Source organism: Ictalurus furcatus, chromosome 17 (assembly GCF_023375685.1).
Source record: "Ictalurus furcatus strain D&B chromosome 17, Billie_1.0, whole genome shotgun sequence".
Classification (NCBI taxonomy): Eukaryota; Metazoa; Chordata; class Actinopteri; order Siluriformes; family Ictaluridae; genus Ictalurus; species Ictalurus furcatus.
The window spans coordinates 6,360,091-6,377,392 of NC_071271.1; the positions used below are offsets into that span (position 1 = coordinate 6,360,091).

The 17,302-nt window shown below is 42.8% G+C and overlaps 1 protein-coding gene across 3 annotated transcripts in view; it reads right to left on the reverse strand.

The window, feature by feature from the left end:
- LOC128621474 (bridge-like lipid transfer protein family member 2) overlaps positions 1 to 17,302 on the reverse strand; it is a 31,498-nt gene that overhangs the window by 1,798 nt on the left and 12,398 nt on the right. For all 3 annotated transcript variants that reach the window (XM_053647269.1, XM_053647270.1, XM_053647271.1), the window contains 24 exons: positions 16,856 to 17,061; positions 14,738 to 15,779; positions 14,437 to 14,628; positions 14,152 to 14,354; positions 13,657 to 13,775; positions 13,131 to 13,354; positions 12,782 to 12,972; positions 12,058 to 12,157; positions 11,426 to 11,625; positions 10,517 to 10,814; positions 10,269 to 10,426; positions 9,973 to 10,179; positions 9,680 to 9,779; positions 8,567 to 8,752; positions 8,357 to 8,478; positions 8,118 to 8,273; positions 7,533 to 7,654; positions 5,723 to 5,903; positions 4,210 to 4,296; positions 2,967 to 3,077; positions 2,727 to 2,862; positions 1,524 to 1,645; positions 1,233 to 1,334; positions 1,015 to 1,149 (listed from right to left, as the gene is read on the reverse strand). In XM_053647269.1, coding sequence (XP_053503244.1) covers positions 1,015 to 1,149; positions 1,233 to 1,334; positions 1,524 to 1,645; positions 2,727 to 2,862; positions 2,967 to 3,077; positions 4,210 to 4,296; positions 5,723 to 5,903; positions 7,533 to 7,654; positions 8,118 to 8,273; positions 8,357 to 8,478; positions 8,567 to 8,752; positions 9,680 to 9,779; positions 9,973 to 10,179; positions 10,269 to 10,426; positions 10,517 to 10,814; positions 11,426 to 11,625; positions 12,058 to 12,157; positions 12,782 to 12,972; positions 13,131 to 13,354; positions 13,657 to 13,775; positions 14,152 to 14,354; positions 14,437 to 14,628; positions 14,738 to 15,779; positions 16,856 to 17,061 — 4,700 coding nt within the window. The remainder of the gene's footprint in view (positions 1 to 1,014; positions 1,150 to 1,232; positions 1,335 to 1,523; positions 1,646 to 2,726; positions 2,863 to 2,966; positions 3,078 to 4,209; positions 4,297 to 5,722; positions 5,904 to 7,532; positions 7,655 to 8,117; positions 8,274 to 8,356; positions 8,479 to 8,566; positions 8,753 to 9,679; positions 9,780 to 9,972; positions 10,180 to 10,268; positions 10,427 to 10,516; positions 10,815 to 11,425; positions 11,626 to 12,057; positions 12,158 to 12,781; positions 12,973 to 13,130; positions 13,355 to 13,656; positions 13,776 to 14,151; positions 14,355 to 14,436; positions 14,629 to 14,737; positions 15,780 to 16,855; positions 17,062 to 17,302) is intronic.

A 17,302-nucleotide genomic window follows, 5' to 3' on the forward strand; every position in this document is an offset into this window, starting at 1 on the left:
TTTAGCTGAGCTCTATTCTAGAGGTTTTAATGAATTAATAATTAATGTAGACTGCAGGCTAGGCTAGTTAGTTAGGCAATACAAGCAGAGACTGGTAAGAGCTTTGTTATGGTTCAGTGTGCATATTGCATTAGCAGCCTTTTTTTTATTTTAACAAAAAGCACTTTGGCCAGGAAGTGTGGAAGTGAATTATGCAAGAGAGAACAATTAGACTTTTTCACCCATGTTATTGAGAATCGAGGACTTTCATTTTTAATTTTTTAATAATAATGATTAACTACTTAACCAGATGATAATATTGCTAGTATCCCACATTATGATGATATTTCACATGTACACTACAGGTCAAAAGTTTAAACACACTCATTCTTTATTTTATTTTATTTTTCTCCACATTTTAGAACAATAATAAAGTCATCAAAACTCTGGAGTAACCCAAATGGAACTATGGGAATTATGTCGTGATAAAAAAACCCCAAAAAAACAAAAACAAAAAATCAAATAAATGTAATATTTCATCATCTTCAAAGTAGATGCCATTTTTGGCTAGAATTTCCAGAAATGTATTCTTGGCATTTTCACGCTTGATTTCTTGAGGAATTTCCCTGAAACACTTTTTAAACAGTAGTAAAGGAGTTCCGACATATGCTGGACACTTATCGGCTGCTTTCCGGAAATATTTCTCTCCGAGTCGTCCGTTTTAAAAAAATTTTTTTGGTAAATAATATGTTCGTTTTCTAATGAAAGAAATGAATACGTCGGCACGATTATATTTTTGTCTTCGACACCGATTTCAAACATTTAATCACACACCTTCAGATCAAAAGGCTGAGAAACATTGCAGTCGAGTGTCCACAAACTTTTGACCAGTAGTGTACGTGCTTTTTTAAATTATTTTCTTGAACATTTCTGATTTAAAGCTAAACCCCCCTATCCAAAATCAGCCTCACTATCATTTCACATGTTGATCAGAGCTGCAAACGTCATCTAATAATCTAGCCTGGGCTTTAGTACCTGGGCAACCAGAGCTTTTCGACTGTCTCTTTTAACAGCCATGGCAAAATCCAGCCACGTCCAAGTGTTGTTGTGGTACTCTAAACAGGGCAGCACCAGGTTCAGATCCTTCCAGTCAACACTGCTCTTTTCACCCTGCACAATTACAGAGAACAACAACACTCTGAAGCGTTTATCCACGATAAGAAAACTAACCAGGGGTTTGGTGCAGCACTCACCTTGTAGCTGACACAAAGAGGAACCTGAGGGATTTTTATATAGATGAACGAGTTGTTCATGGCAGCTCTCTCTTTCATTTTATCGATGTCATCTATAGGATGCTGGACACAAAACAAACAGCATAGTTTTAGCCTCTCGGCTGGTTCTTATATCAGTCAAGGTATCGAGGCGTGTTTTTGTTGTTGTTTTGTTTTACTAAAAAGACACTGAGTTATACACAGTAACGTAAACCGCCATCAGTTTGCCAAACGTGTTAATGATATTGTGAAATGGCTAAAATGTGACATTACCTCCAGCGGTTTACGGAATGACCTCCGGACCCCTGATGTGCGATTCATCCCCTGCGTGACTCCTTTACTGGGTCCCAGCCCCACTATAGAGTCCTCAGATAGCTGCCTTGGTTTTGCAACACCTGCATTGTGAGCGATGGAGGAGGGATTTCAGAAACTTTTATTGTGCACACATCAGGATGGCCTTGTATATCATGAGCAGAGGTGGGTACATAACACGCTACATTAACTTTGTGCAAAAATAAAAATGTAATTTTAAGAATAACTGGCCATACTTATACTCTCACTCGAGTTCATTTCTAATCACAGAAATGTACTTTTCTTTCACTACGTTTGGTGGCGTTCCTCCGTTACTCTTAAACGTTAATGAATAAACGTAGTATTATTAATTCGCTTATATCACGTATAATGAAGCAGCGAGTCTCGCGGTAAGCTGCAGTGGTCTGAACGCATCCGCAACAACCGCTCACTTTCTTAGCGGCTCGGTCCTGGGAAATAATGGCCGAAAGACTCTCTCATCTGTTCTGTTCCATGGTCTGTACTTTTGTTCTCTGTTGTCTTGTTTAAATGCAGATGCTGACAGCTTTGTGTTGTTAACATGTGAAAATAAAGACAGTCAACTGTGGTTTTTTTGGGGTGTTGAAAATGACAGCTTGTGTGTTATTGTACCTATCACAGGACAAGGATACGCTGGTTCATCTTGAACCCAGGATTGATGTGCATCATATAAACAGAACAGACAGACTTTCAAGGAGACGAGAGACTTATGGTCCTTCATGCAGTCTAAGATTAATTTGAATCAGGTCTGAAGTAAGTAGTAACATGCTACCTGAGTAGTCTTCTCATTGGATACTTTATTATGCTTACTCAAGTAATTATTAACATTATTACTTTCACTTGAGTAATCATTTTCCTAAGTAGTTTTACTTGTACTTGAGGAACATTTTTGGCTCTGATCATGAGGATATCCACTCAATGTCAGTGAGCTGAGCTTTTAATAGCCTGAGCTATCAGTGTGGCCTTGGGCGCAGCCATTAGAAAGCCGATATTCCCGACGCGCAGAACAGATCAAACTAATATTGACCGGCAGGCACAGGGGTACGGATATCGGCATGTCAGGGCTACACGAAGGAAAGGAAAAGAAGAAAAAAAAAAAAAGTCAAAGGAAAGAGCGTGGCTAATTTGAAATATAACCGTTCGAACCTGTGGTGACCATTCGTAACTTATCCTCCTCGTCTCCGACTTCCTCCTCCTCCACATTTCTTCCAGGGAAGAAAAACCCCATCATTCTCTTGAAGAAGTGGTACATCAGCTGGATGGTAAGTGGGACCACATTGACCTAGTCATTAAAACAGGTTTTAACATGGTGCAAAGCAAATGTTCACAGGACTATTTTCTCAAGCACTTTCAAAGCTTGCACGGGTAGACGTCTATGCAAATGACCTCAAAATGCTCTTTGACGGAAATCCCGCCCACAGGGGGACGAACTTTGCTGAAGATGCGGAGGGCGAGCTGTCGTCCTGATTGGCAGGGGCTCTGCGGACGCAACACCACCTACAGTGCAAAACAGTAGTGCAGAGAACCACAACACGTATCATGTGACTCGCGTTTAGAGCGCGCTCATGCTAAAACTTGTATGGTTCTATTTTTTATTCATATTCTTCTTCTTTTTTAAACCAAAAATGCTAATCTAGTATAGCAGTGGCAGATGAGTATATAGGAAAACAAACAAAAAAAATCAGATGAAAATGTAGGACTAATATCAAGCAAATAATGTATATATAAATAAAACAGTAAATTCCTGCAAGCTTTTTTGATCAGACAGCAAGTTTGTGGACACCTAACTATCATACCCAATTGTGCGTTTTTAAAATCCTATTCCAGATTTAGTCCCCCTTTGCTGTTATAATAATAACCTCCGTTCCTCTGCGAAGGCTTAGCACTAGATTTTGGAGCGTGGCTGTGGGAATGTGTGCCCATTCAGCCACTAGAGGACAGGCACTGATGTTATGGGAGGAGTCAGGAATCCAGTTCAACCCAAATGGTTGAGGTCAGGGCTTTGTGCAGGAGACTTGGCAGTTCTTGGCAAACCATGCCTTCATGGAGCACTTATATAGTGCTTTTTTAACCTTAGTGGTTCCAAAGCACTTTACACTGTGCCTCATTCACCCATTCACACACACTCACACACCAATGGTAGCAGAGCTGCCATGCAAGGCGCTAACTTGCCATCGGGAGCAACTTGGGGTTCAGTGACCACAGCCGCCCTAAAGTGCACTAGTGCACTACCATGCTGTAACAGGTTTGTGGCACCAGTTTGGGGAAGATCTACATATGGGTGTGAGGGTCAGGTGTCCACAAACGTTTGGCATTATAGTGCATCTTCTACAGTTGAAATGGCGAAAGATGACTGACAAACATACTTAATACCATACGTACCCTCACGTGCTGCACAAGAGAGACCAAGTAGAAAAGTTATAAGACTTAGAAAATCTGAGCCGACATCATAACAGTTATACAGTAAAGTTATATTTAATCATCGTCTTGGTAGTGATCTCTCGAAAACCAAGCTAATAAAGTCGTACTTTCACAGAAACGCGACTAGTCGAGTTCCCCGTGTCCGGAAGCTTCAGGTGAAAGAAACAGTGAGTAGTTTTCATGTTTGCATGAGTGCACAATGCAGTACCTTGTAAGCAGCATTGGGAAGCAGGTTATTCATCGTGAACCAGCCAAGTTCCAAAAGATGTTCTGCTGTGTCATCAGATTTGTTCAGCTGTAGGAAAAGCAGAAATAAATGAAACGACTTTCACCTTAGTGTTCAATTATTTATACCTCATCAACAGTTAATAGACAAAAACAGCAGATGTAAATAGAAATACAGCAGAAGTTTTATTGAAAATTTGTTAACAGGTCTAAAGAATCATCTGAATCCAAGAGAGTCGCCTGGGGTACAGATCTGCTATATGACCTTTCAGATTCAAAATGGAGACAGATGTGTGTTAGAGCCCAGAATTTGTCAATCAATACTAGATTTCAGCTGATCCAATACAACTGCGTAATGCATACTTAAGTCACCCCTGAAAAGTGAAATAGGTTTAACCCAAACATCCCAGATATCCGTTTTAAATGCCAAAAACACAAGGGAACACTCTTTCATTGTATCTGGGAATGTGAGGTGATCAAAAAGTGACAACACTAATTTCCTCAATTCTCTCAAAGCCAATTCCAATGTCCCCTGAAATATGTGCTTTGGGTTGAATTCCTGTAAGTTTATCATGATCAGGTTATCACATTCAAATGATTGGCATTCGTCTAGTTCTTGCAAGACGTTTAGTAGCATTTTACTGGAAGAACATAGACCGCCCATCCATTGATCATTGGCTGAAAGATCTGTCACACTGTATTGCACTGGAAAGAATAACCTACAGTATAAAGGGCAAAATAAAAGGGGGGTTGGGGGGAGTTAAAATGTATATAAAATGTATTTTCTTGTTATCTTCCATGTTTTTTCAATAAAAATGTGTTATATAAAAAAAATACATAGATAGATATACAACAGAAAAATGTCAATAAATCTTTACCATATCTGCACATAAAGAGCAAGAACACCAAGCCGCCATTAATACACAACCAGATAATTATATAAACTAAAGTTATACGTGGAGCGGGCCGGAAAATTCAGCTTTTGACCAAAATTGTGTTTTTCTGCCAATAATATACTTAAACCTACTCGATTCTGTTTCGCGGGACGCATGCACATGTGGCACGGACAGCAAGAAGTGGAGTGAAGAGAAGATGATGAGGCTCCAGTGACTTGAAATCAGACTGATATGGATTATGCTGATAATCAAAGTGAGAACTTATTTCCCATTGTAAACGAAGAATTCTTTACAATTTCTCAGCAATGTTGTTCTTTTTCCATAAAATATCCTAAGAGTGCTTTCACATATGAAGCGTTTAGTCTGTTCGAATCGAACTTTGGTGCATTTTTCTCTTTGAGAACACTCAGGTGCAGACCACAACAACCAGTCAGAGATGGCCTGAGCAAGGTGGTCTCGGTCGGGTTCCAATCAAACCGTCGTGCGGTTCGACTGGAGTGAGGAAGTGATTCGAGCCTGAAGTGGCCTAACTGGAAGTGAATCAACCATGTTGGGTGTTTTGGGTTGAGGGCAACAATTTGCTGTAGATACCAAGCTCACCTTGCTGTACATGAACCTCTGCAGCTCGAGCTCAGCGATGCCCAGCTGTCCGTCCTCCTCTGTGAGACACCAGCGCGCCTGAGCAAAATAGATTTCGGTACGACGTGCCACACTCACGTCTTCTGGAGGCTTTCGCAGTTCCAGCTTATTCGCCCGCTGCAGCTGGAAGTCCTTAAAACATCTGGAAAGAGTGCGCTTATTTATGTCAACTTTTCAATATAATCACCTAACTATACAAATACTGTCCTGGCAAGGCCAATTATTATTATTATTATTATTATTATTGCTATTATTATTTGTATACGCTGAAGACATGTTGGTTCGAGATCAAAAGATATTCAAATGATAGCTCAGAATTTCAGCTTTCATTTACATCTAGTTGTTTTAAACAACTTAAAGCATGCCACATTTTGTTTGAACCCACCCATTTTTGAAGTGAACAAAAATACTGGAACATGTGACTGAGAGGTGTTTCTTGTTGCCCAGGTGTGCCCTGTTAGATTGATTGTTTAAACAATTAACAGCTCTGAATGTCGACTCTTCATTTGAGCTCTGGGTTTCACCTGTGAAGACTGCATTTGTTGTTCAAAAGGATAAACCAACATGAAGATCAGAGAGCTGTCTATGGGAGAAAAGCAAGTAATTTTGAAGCTGAGAAAAGAGGGAAAATCGATCAGAGCCATTGCACAAACATTGGGCATTGCCAATACAACAATTTGGTATGTCCTGAAAAAGAAAGACACCACTGGTGTACTAACAACCAGATATAGAACATGACAAACCTTCTGAGAGCTGTGAGAAAAACAGTGGCATCACCAACAACCTCCACAGGGCAGAAGTGAAGTCATCACAATCCACCGTTCAAAGAAGACTTCGAGAGCAGAAATACAGAGGCCATACCACAAGACGCAAACCACTCAACAGCAGTAAGAATCAGAAAGCCAGACTGGAATTCACACGGAAACACAGAAGTTCTGTAACCAAGATGAACCTCTATCAAAGTGATAGAAAGGCCAAAGTGGATAAAGAAAGGATCTGCTCATGATCCAAAACATACAAGCTCATCTGTGAAACATGGTGGAGGTAGCGTCATGGACTTGGACTTGCATGGCTGCTTCTGGAAGAGGATCACTAATTTTTATTGATGATGTAACTTATGATGGTAGCAACAGAATAAATTCAGAAGTTTAAAGGAACAATCTGTCTGCCAAACAGCGAAATGTATCTACTCTAATCAGGAGGAACTTCATCATGCAGCAAGATAATGACCCAAAACACAGCGCCTACACAACAAAGGACTTCATCAAGGGGAAAAGTGTAAGGTTTTAGACTGGCCAAGTCAATCACCAGACCTTAACCCAGTTGAACATTATTTCACCCTCTGAAGAGGAGATTGAAGGAAGAAACCTCCCAACAACAACTGAAAGAAGTTTTGGTAAGCGCCCGGAAAAGCATCACAAAAGAAGAATGCAAGAGTTTGCTGATGTTATTGATGCAGTTATTGCAAGCAAGGGATATGCAACCAAATATTAAGTCTACTTGTTCAAATACTTTTTTTCAGTTAAAAATCGGGCAGTCTGACACCAAAGGTGCCATGTTTTACATTGTTTAACACATCTATATGCAAATATCAGGAAATGAAAGCTGAAATTCCTATCTACTGTCTCAAATTCATATTTTGATCTCAAACCTAAATGTCTTCAGTGTATAGCAGAAACAAAAAAAGAATTGGCCTTACAGTACTGTGGTCAGTCACGAAGACCATTCATTTTTTCAACCTGATACTCATGCTGCTCCAATGCATACCCACCTGATGAGGATGTTGAGCTCCTCACTTTTCATTTGCAGGTCAGTCTTCTCCTGATTGAGCTGATTCTGCAGGCGAATATTGATGTCAGACAGCTCGTCTCCTCTTAGTTCCTCAAGCTGGGACTGCAGGAATCCAAACAAAGTGTGAGAACACGTAAACGTACTGAGAAAAAAAGCCCTAAAGCCATGTCCATTTAGAGAATTACCATAACGTTAACTAAACCTGCTTTTTAAACAGGATACCTTATTAAAAAATAAGACAAAACAATATTTTCTACATTGTTATGATACAGTGCATATAATGTGCCATTTCGAAAACTGTAATATTGTGTTGTATAGTTCTCATACCAGGAAAATCTCCTAACATTTAACCTCATCACAAACACATACAGCATTCTAACCCATGTGTAGTCCAGATAATTCAGTGAATCTTAAACCTGGCCTTAGGAAGCACCACAGCTAAACCAATGAATCAATCAATGCTGAAAATATGGTACATATTTGTTTCGACATATTTAGTGGACTGAGCTAGGTCCACCGAACAACAGAAAAAAAACTGAAGCGTTGTCAGATTTTAGACACCGACCCTTATGTTGGAGTAGATCTGCTTCTCGAGTCGCCGAATCTGGGCCACATGCTGGCGGACTGCCTCCTGCAGGTGCAGAATGCTGCTGCGCTGCTCCTCGGGATTGCTGGAGATCTCCAGCTGGAAGCGCACACGCTGTTTCTTCTCGCTGTGCTCCTGTGAGTCATCAACAGTGAGATTAGAAAGCCCTGTCTCTTTAAACCCAGCAGCGTTAAGGACTACTTGTAAAAATCTCTAACCTTGCGTCTGGGTTCGACGTGTAGCAGGAGGTTGTTGACTATGTCCAGAATCATAGCATACTGCACTGGGTTGGTGGAGATCTCCAGATCATTATGAATGAGTGTGAAGGTGTCTACCGCACCTGGCAGGAAGAACGGGAATGGAGGCTTTATTTACATACTCCCACAATACAATAACGCCGAGTTTTAGCAATGTTTGTTGGGCCCTACCAGCCTGCTTCTTGAGCAGATCCTCTTTTTCATGGCGGTCACGTATTTCTGGAGGTTTGATCTGTGTCGCTAGCTCTGGGTCGATGTCGTGACTGTAGCCGACGTAGTACATGCGGCAGCTGCAACGTGAGATAATGCGCTGGACCTGCTGAGTCTCCTGCACGTGTGACGACGGCTGGTTCCAGTCTAAGGTACACGTACAGAACATATCCACGCTTTTTCTCACAACGTTAACGTTAAGATGCAAATCAACAAACTGCTGTGACATTGTACACAGTATCTGTCCTGGCATGACTGAAGTTACTGTTGTGAAACTCAACTGAATGTCGTTCACATAAATAAAACATGTACAATTCCGGTCAAAAGTTTAGACACCCTTTTTGCGTAGAATTTCCAGAAATGTATTCTTGGCATTTTCTCAACCGATTTCTGGAGGAATTTCCATGAAATGCCTTTTAAACAGTATTAAAGGAGTTCACACCTACACTGAACTCTTACCGTCTGCTTTCCGGAATATTTCACTCCGAGTCGCCCGTTTAAAGAAATATTTTTTGTAAACAAAATGTTAGTTTTCTAATGAAAGAAACGAATACGTCGGCACGATTATATTTTTTGTCTACAACACCGATTTCAAACATTTAATCATACACCCTCAGATCAAACGGTTTTTAAGATCATGAGAAACATTTCAGTCGAGTGTCCACAAACTTTTGACCGGTAGTGCAAATATAAATAAATTACGCCCAAAATGCCCAGTAGTTAAATACGCTTTACTGTTCAGTAGTTTGGCAGCCTTTATTTTCACTTCAGTTGAAATTAGTCCTCATCTCACACATCCACACACTATATTGCCAAAACTTTGTGGACACCTGACCAATCACACCCATATGTGCTTGTTGAGCATCCCCTTATAGATTTGTGCCCCTCTTTGCTTTTATAATAACACAAATAGGTGTCCACAAACTTTTGACTATACAGTGTATATGGAGTTTTTCAAACTCTTGCAGTTTCCAAAGATTTATTAACACAGTTCAGGTTCTAATCGTCATTTGTCTGCTAGCGTAATCGTTTAATATACTCAAACGACCCTACAGTGCAAGACCAGCAGTGTACCTGTGGTGGTGCTGACCATGCCGCCGACAGCCTGCCCGCTCTCCATCAGCTCCTGCACAGAGTCCAGGGTCCGCTGCCTGTGTTCCTCGATGTTTTTCACCTGCGTGTTCACAAAATGGGACACGCCTCAGTTTAATTCAAATGCTGTCTGTATTAAGCGTTAAAAACCGTAGCCAGAATTCAGCTGCTTTCATTGAAATTTTCACTGAATATTGAAATTGGCTGATGTGGACGACCCGGACGAGACTTATCGAAGGCGCTCTTATCCAGCCGGGGAAAGTAAACGAACTCGCCTCTAGCCACAGTTGCCAGTCCTCCTGTTCTGAAGGATTGGGCTCCATGGTGGCAAAATACTGCATACAGTCCAACGAGCAGGCCCAAGTGGTCTTCTGCTTCAGCGTATCACTGTACCAAGCTGGAAGATGCTCACACTGCAGCAGCTGAGCCTTCGCGGCCGAAACGAGCACGCACCCTGCTGTCTCGGTGCCTCGCAGCATCATCTGAACGGAAACGAACAGAAAGGGTGAGACGATACGATTCAGATACAATCCAAATGAACAAAAAATAAAAGTGAAGATTTGTCCTCTACCTGACAGTTGATGAGCTCGATGCACCAATTGTGGTTGTAGACGTCGTCTGTTTGGCACGCAGCGATTCCGCTCAGCTGGTCGCTCACTCCGGCGTCCTCTTCAGAAAACACCACAAACTTATCCGTCTCCTCTATCAGCTTCTGCAGCATGGACGTGCCTGGAAACCGCAAAATCACACAGATTCAGCCATAACGTATCTGTAATACATTCAGTTTAAATAAATCAAAAATTCGAAAAAACTGTGTACCTTCGTTCTGGTTCTTCTCTGTCCGATTGGCAGTAGGTACGACAGGAGTAGAAAGAGCAGTGTTAGGGGCGTAAGTGGACATGGAGCGTTTAAGCTTCTTGGCTTGGAGTTGCGTGTCAATCCTCAGGCCCTTCAGCGCCTCTGTGGACAGGTTCCTCTTCAGTACGGCCGCCTTCTTGTAACCGTCATACAGACCGAATGCGATGTTCCTGTTGGTGGCGGTCCACGAGGCACGCAGATCCACCAAACACAGCTTGTGCGTGTAGGAGGCGTCGCAATCGTCCTTTGAACTGACTTCCTGTTTGAAACGAAAGTGATGACGCCGTAGTTCTTAAAAATGATATGAATTATTCGTTAATGTCAACTAGTAACTAATCGGTTGATACCATTTTATCGACACATAAAAAAGGTTTACACGATCCACAAAGCATCCATTTAAAGACAGAAAGGACAATGGCTCAGTCACAGGACTAGTACATTTCTGATGCGATGGATCTGGACCCTATCCCAGGAACACACAGAACAGGGCAGGAAGATCTGGTCAGGATGCTAGTCCACTGCATATAGTCATATACACTCTCACACACGAATTAGAATAGCTAATCCAGCTAACGGCATTACTTTAGGAAGCTGGGGGAACCCGAAGCACCCTGAGGAAACCCACATATTAGGAAATTAGGAAAACGTGTGCACAGACAGTCGTTGGAGCTCAGGATCAGACTGCGATCCATTGCCCCACCATGCACACACCACATTCTCTTTACCCAAATGAAACATTTCCATTAGCTCGAGCACAATCCTAGAAGATGAGAAGATACGAATGAGCTAGAAATCGGATAGCGTCGTGTCATCGTTACAGTTTGATTTAAATGATTTCGACTGAGCTGTGGTCTCAGTATGTGGTCTCACCTCCTCCATGCGGTTGCTTTGTCTCTGATAGCTGAGTGAAGACAGGCTGACTAAATGGGTCTTCTTCACCTGCGCGTTGATCTGGTGGTCGGCTGTCTCGTCCGAGCTGGAGGACATCAGGTGCACGGTGACCGAGGACAGCTCGCTCACCATCTGAGTCACGTTCCACTCGGAGATCAGCCTCCTCATCACCGTGCCCGCTGCACGCACACAAACACATGCTTATTTACACACCGCAGACACAGGGCGTTTGGACGTGTGGTTGGACTACTGTAACACTTCAGATTTAAAAAACACTCACGTTCGCCTACAAAGCTAAAACAGCTAAAACCCATCCTTCAAGGTACAAGGAAGACCCCCTGGTAGTCCAAACAGTTTTCAAACCAAGACTGAAGACCTACATCTTGACAAAGTACTTAAATGAGATCTAAATAAATAAAAACTTGACGAGTGTGTTTTTCATGCTGGACTCACTCCTCTCTAACAGAGTTCTAGCTTGATGGTATTCATATACTCTGACCTACTGTACTAGCATGAGGAAGATTTTGATGATACTTCTATAAGTTGCTCTGGAAAAGGACATCTGATGAATGCTATAGTTGTAAATGTAAATGTAATGTGTTCATTCTCACCCTGTGGTATAAGCCTCTGTGCTCCTCTGGTGAAGATACGACCCTTACTACACTCCAGCTGAACTCCCCGATGCTGAGCAAAAGATGCCCAATAATGAACCTGCAAACAGCAGAAAAAATCAAGGATTACCCTCAAGAGTTGCAGTTCTCACCTGGTTTCCCACTGATGCTAAGCAGGGTTGAGCCTGGCCAGTACCTGGATGGGAGACCTCCTGGGGAAAACTAAGGTTGTTGCTGGATGTGGTATTAGTGAGGCCAGCAGGGGGCGCTCACCCTGTGATCTGTGTGGGGCTTAATTCCCCAGTAAAGTAACTGGGACACTAGATCAAAGTCTAGATCAAAGCAGCAGATTTAATCTACTAAAACTGAATGTTCTCTCACATGACTACAGTATGGAGCAGCTCCTTCATAAGGATATGTGCATTTAATAATGTTACTCTAACAAGCATACTTATTACGCTGCGATACACTTATATGTGTTAAGGTCAATGTTAGTGTGCAACACAATTACAAATAACCTTATTCCAAGAATATTTAGATTTTATTCATCGCTCGTTCCTATTTGGTTATGACCTACTCTTTTTTTCCCCCTATGTGCTTTGTAAGAATTTCCTCAGATACAAGATCAACAGTATCTGTCTGTCGAGACATAGAATATTTCGTCAAAATGCTTTTTTGTGTGTGTGTAAGTGTGATTGATTAAACAGAGTGCCCAGTGTGTGACCTGCAGCTGGGGAAATGCAGCTGTGTAGGACATCTGTTTGTAGTGCTGGCCGAGCTTCTTGCGGGAGGGCTGGAGGCTGTGGAAGAGTTTTCCTCTGCAGATGGGCCGTGACACACTGGTCCACGTGGCCCAGAAGTTCTGCATCCAGCGCAGAGTGCTGCTATACAGGAGTATTCGAGGCTGGCAGGGCTCTGAAAGCAAACAGATATACAACCATTTTATCATAGTCTGAATGTTTTAGAGCACTAATGATGTGTGTGTGTGTAGATAAAAAGAAAAAATTCCAAGGTAACTGCAGCGTACTAACAAATGTAGAGGCTGGAAAAATTCGACAGGAGGGAAAAAATACCCGTGCCGCTGTTCTGGTTAAGGTCCATAGTGATGGAGAGATTGAGGTTTTCTGAGCGGAAGGCCCTGTAGGAATCGTGTGGTTGTCCAGAGGTGACGTCGGCCACACAGTCTGCACTGCACAGCATAACCGAGTGGTGGTCGTGTGGGTTGCCATGGCAAAGCCACTGCAGGTCCAGGGTCATGCACAGGTTCGGAAGGTGTAGGAAACAGATATCATCATATCTGAAAAGAACAAGAAGACGTCTATATTGACTCGAGCTGAACGATTTTGGGGATTCTATTGGACAGATATTGCAATTACAAGTGGTGATTATTTTCATTAGCCTGTAGTGGTGGTCTACATAATATCAAACATTTACCAAGCATTATTACAAATTTAGTGTTTCTACGTTAAAACAATGGAAGCTATTGCAATTTAAAAACAGCAAGTTCTCAGTTTTCAATATAAAAATGATGGTTTATCCAAGCATAAAAGATTTTTAGATTACTGGTTTTAAGATTTTAAATGTAAAAAGGTCACATACTTTGAAGCGGTCCTGACATTGACATCCAAGTCACCCTTAAAGACGAATTGTCCAGGATTCCAGTCAAAGTCGAGCTTGTTCCACTCCCAGTGCATGTTTTCTGTAGTGTTATAAGGGTCCTGCAGACATGAAATGACCCAATGAACAGGCAGTATTCTTAATAATAATAATAATAATAATAATAATAATAATAAAAAGAAGAACTTTAATTTCTATAGCACCATTCCAGAGGTCAAGGACGCTTTAAAATATCAATACAGTAAAACAAACCATGAACAATCTTGGATAAACAAAAACGATGAACAATCAGACACAGATAATGAACAACGCAGTACAGATAGTACAGTCACGGAGAGAAAATGCATAGCAACACATTAGGAAAAACAACACTGAGAAAACATATGTTTTGAGTTGGAATTTGAACTCGGAGATGGATGTCATGCTGCGAAAAGTCAGTGACGCAATACCAGACAGACCCCTTGCTGTTGGAAGTACCTCAGTGGCGAGCTGGTGCAGATTGGCTTGTTCGATGTCCATGCGCCAGCGTCCGTGCAGGAGCAGCCTGCTTTTGTCCCACCAGGCCAGAGGAGGAGAGGTGTCAGCAGTGGGCTTGGTCAGTAAATCCACTGCCTGGCCAATCAGAGTCCACGCCGGGTCCCAGCAAGGCCCCCACACGATGGTATAAAGTGATATGTTTGCTAAAGGAAAAACAAGAGAATATGGGGTTCTTAAACCTTTTCACAGTACATCTAGTGCGAAAATGAATATATTGAAACTCACAGGTGACATCGTAGAAGAATTTGAGAGGAGGTATGTTCCGGTAAACGGTCACGTCTCCCCAAGGTTGGCCGAGTCGGACCACCTCACTGCGCCGCCCACGCACCTGCCCATCTTGCTCTGTCCCTACGAGACGCCCCGACAGCTCCCAATCCCTAATCTCGAACAGGTATCGCGGGTAATCTCGGATCCTCACTGCGCCGACGGTGAAATGAAAGGTAACGGTTAACAAAAATGATGAAACAGTATGTGCCTATATTTAGTAAATAATAATAAAAGTAATAATAATAATAATAATACTGACCCAAGAACGCACTGATCTTAAACGAGACGGCACGGCACCACTGCACCACCAGAGGAAGTCCTTCTCTGGGAAAGGGACTGACGGCGTCGATCTCACAGAGCAGCTCACGCGTTCGCTCGTGCCCGTGCAGCGAGTGATCAGCCAGCGCCACCAGCTCCAATTTCGACATGCTCCACGTGAGCAGCGCCTTGCGCATCGGGGTGCTGGCATAGAGTCGGCCCGAGCGCTGGATGTAGATTTCGATGTGCTTGCGCTCCAGCGAGGCATACAGCTCCTCGATCTTGCGTGCCGGTAGCAGTTCGCCATGCATCCTGCGCAGCTCGGCCACTTTGCGGTCGAGCAGCTGCAAGCGTTTGGCGCTCTCCTTGCTCTCGTCCTTCATCAGCTCGTAGTTGTCACGCAGTTTGATCTCGAACGCATCGTCCAGAAAGACGAAGGAGAACTGGCCTACGTCGAAGAAGAGGTCCGGAGGAAGGCGCTCGGGCTCGGCCGAACCGGTTCTGTGGAGGCTCTTCAGCCATTTCTGAGCGCTCACGGTCTTGTCGAAAGTGCTGGAGAAGTTGTACTGGTACGGGAATTCCACGGCGAGCACAGGGAAGGAAAAGAGCCAAGCGCGGTTGTGGGGCGTCGACAGAAACGGGAAGCGCTCGCGGTACCGCTGGAGCTCGTCTGAATAATCGAGCGCGTTTACCTCGGGCTCGGAGAACGTGAAAATATCGTTGCCGTCAAAGTTGAGCACCAAGCGAAGAGATTTGAGGCGAGTGGCTCCCAGCTTCTGGGAAACAGACAGAGCCTCGGCGCGGACGATAATGAAGTTCTTCTCGGTGACGTGTGCGGTGAGCCGGGTGCTGGCCAGAACAAAACGCGTGCTGAGGCTTCTTAAAGCAGAAGAGGGCGGAGCGGGTAAGGTGACTTCTTCTTGCTTTGTGCCGAGCACCGCACGCAGTGTGCTCCAGCAGCTACGACTTTCACAGACATGCTGATACAGAAACATGTGATCGGATGGAGTCCACTGCAAGGCCAAGGCATTTTCACTCTGCATCTGTGCACAAAATAAACGGATTAAAAAAAAAAAAAAAACTGACTTAAACTTTACTTTATTTGTAGAGCAGGTGCTTTAGCTGACTGACAAATGTAGTAGACAATATGTAACATTTAAGGCACTTTTCCACTGCACAGTACGACTCGACTCAGCTCCACTCGCTTTACTTTTCTGAGCTTGCTTTTCCACTGCAGTTTAATGCCGCTTCAAAGTGGGTGCCATCTTCCACTCGCCTTCACGCAGGAATAATGTTGTATTACCGAAGCCCTGTACAGATACACGCTCAGGCCGTATTCCAAACGCCTTTCCTGTCCACTGAACATTGACCCAAATATCGGCGCTCTAGAACCTACGTAGTGCTCAATACAACTAAGTTAGATTCATAATTTTCAATTAATAGAATATTACCATACGTGAAGTATGTAGAAAATGACACACATTTATTCAAGCACAATACAGAGCCACTCGTTAAGGAGAATTCTCTACTCCATCAGTGCGTGGCTCACATTTATTATCGGCTCGGCTCACTTGGAACCTCGACCGAGGTGGTACTAAAAAAAGTACCAGGTACCAGGCACTATCCACAGTGGAAAGACCCCAAAAAGCGAGCAGAGTCTAGTCGTACCATGCAGTGGAAAAGCGCCATTAGAAGGAGAAGTGTCGTATTAAGTATATATATATATATATATATATATATATATATATATATATATATATATATATATATATATTTATTTTTTAAATGAAACAATTGTTCACGATAGTAGCCTGTTATAAGCCTTGTTACACTAGCAACCAACCAACCAATCAGCGCATGCCAGTCCTGGCACTAAGACTGGGATTGAATGTTTTACTCAATAGGATTGTGTAAAATAAATGCCAATTTCTGTATGTTTGCCAGAGAAAGAACCTCGAATTACTAAAAGAGAACTATGAATCATTTAAAGTAGCATTGTGAAGATTATTATTTAAAAAAATAAATCACTACATAACTAAAAAATCCTCCCTGGGAGAAAGAGGAACCTGGAGTTGATGTGTGTAAGACTGTGTCAGTGAGGTGAGGTGAGGTGAGGTACCTCCAGGGTGTGGCTGCTGTTCTGGTACGCCACAGTGAGGCTGCTGAGACTGACGACAGGGCTGCAGGCCTGGTCTGCGGGGCAGCACGGCTCAGTGCTCTCGCTGAGCAACTTTAATATTGACAGAGCCATGCCTTGTACTAACACTTGCGAGCTCTCGGCAGAGCTACTGGCTCCTACTTTATCCACCCGAAACACCACAGCTCCTACACCACCAGAAGCAGACAGAATTGTAGTTATTAAGTAGGCGATTACAGAGAACGATTAAAGGAGGGGGAACATATTATGTATATGTGTGTGTGTGCATATACACACACACACACATATTTTATATTATATATATATATACACACATACACATACACACACACACACGCACATTTATATACACACACACACACACACACACACACACACACACACACACACACATATATATGTACACAC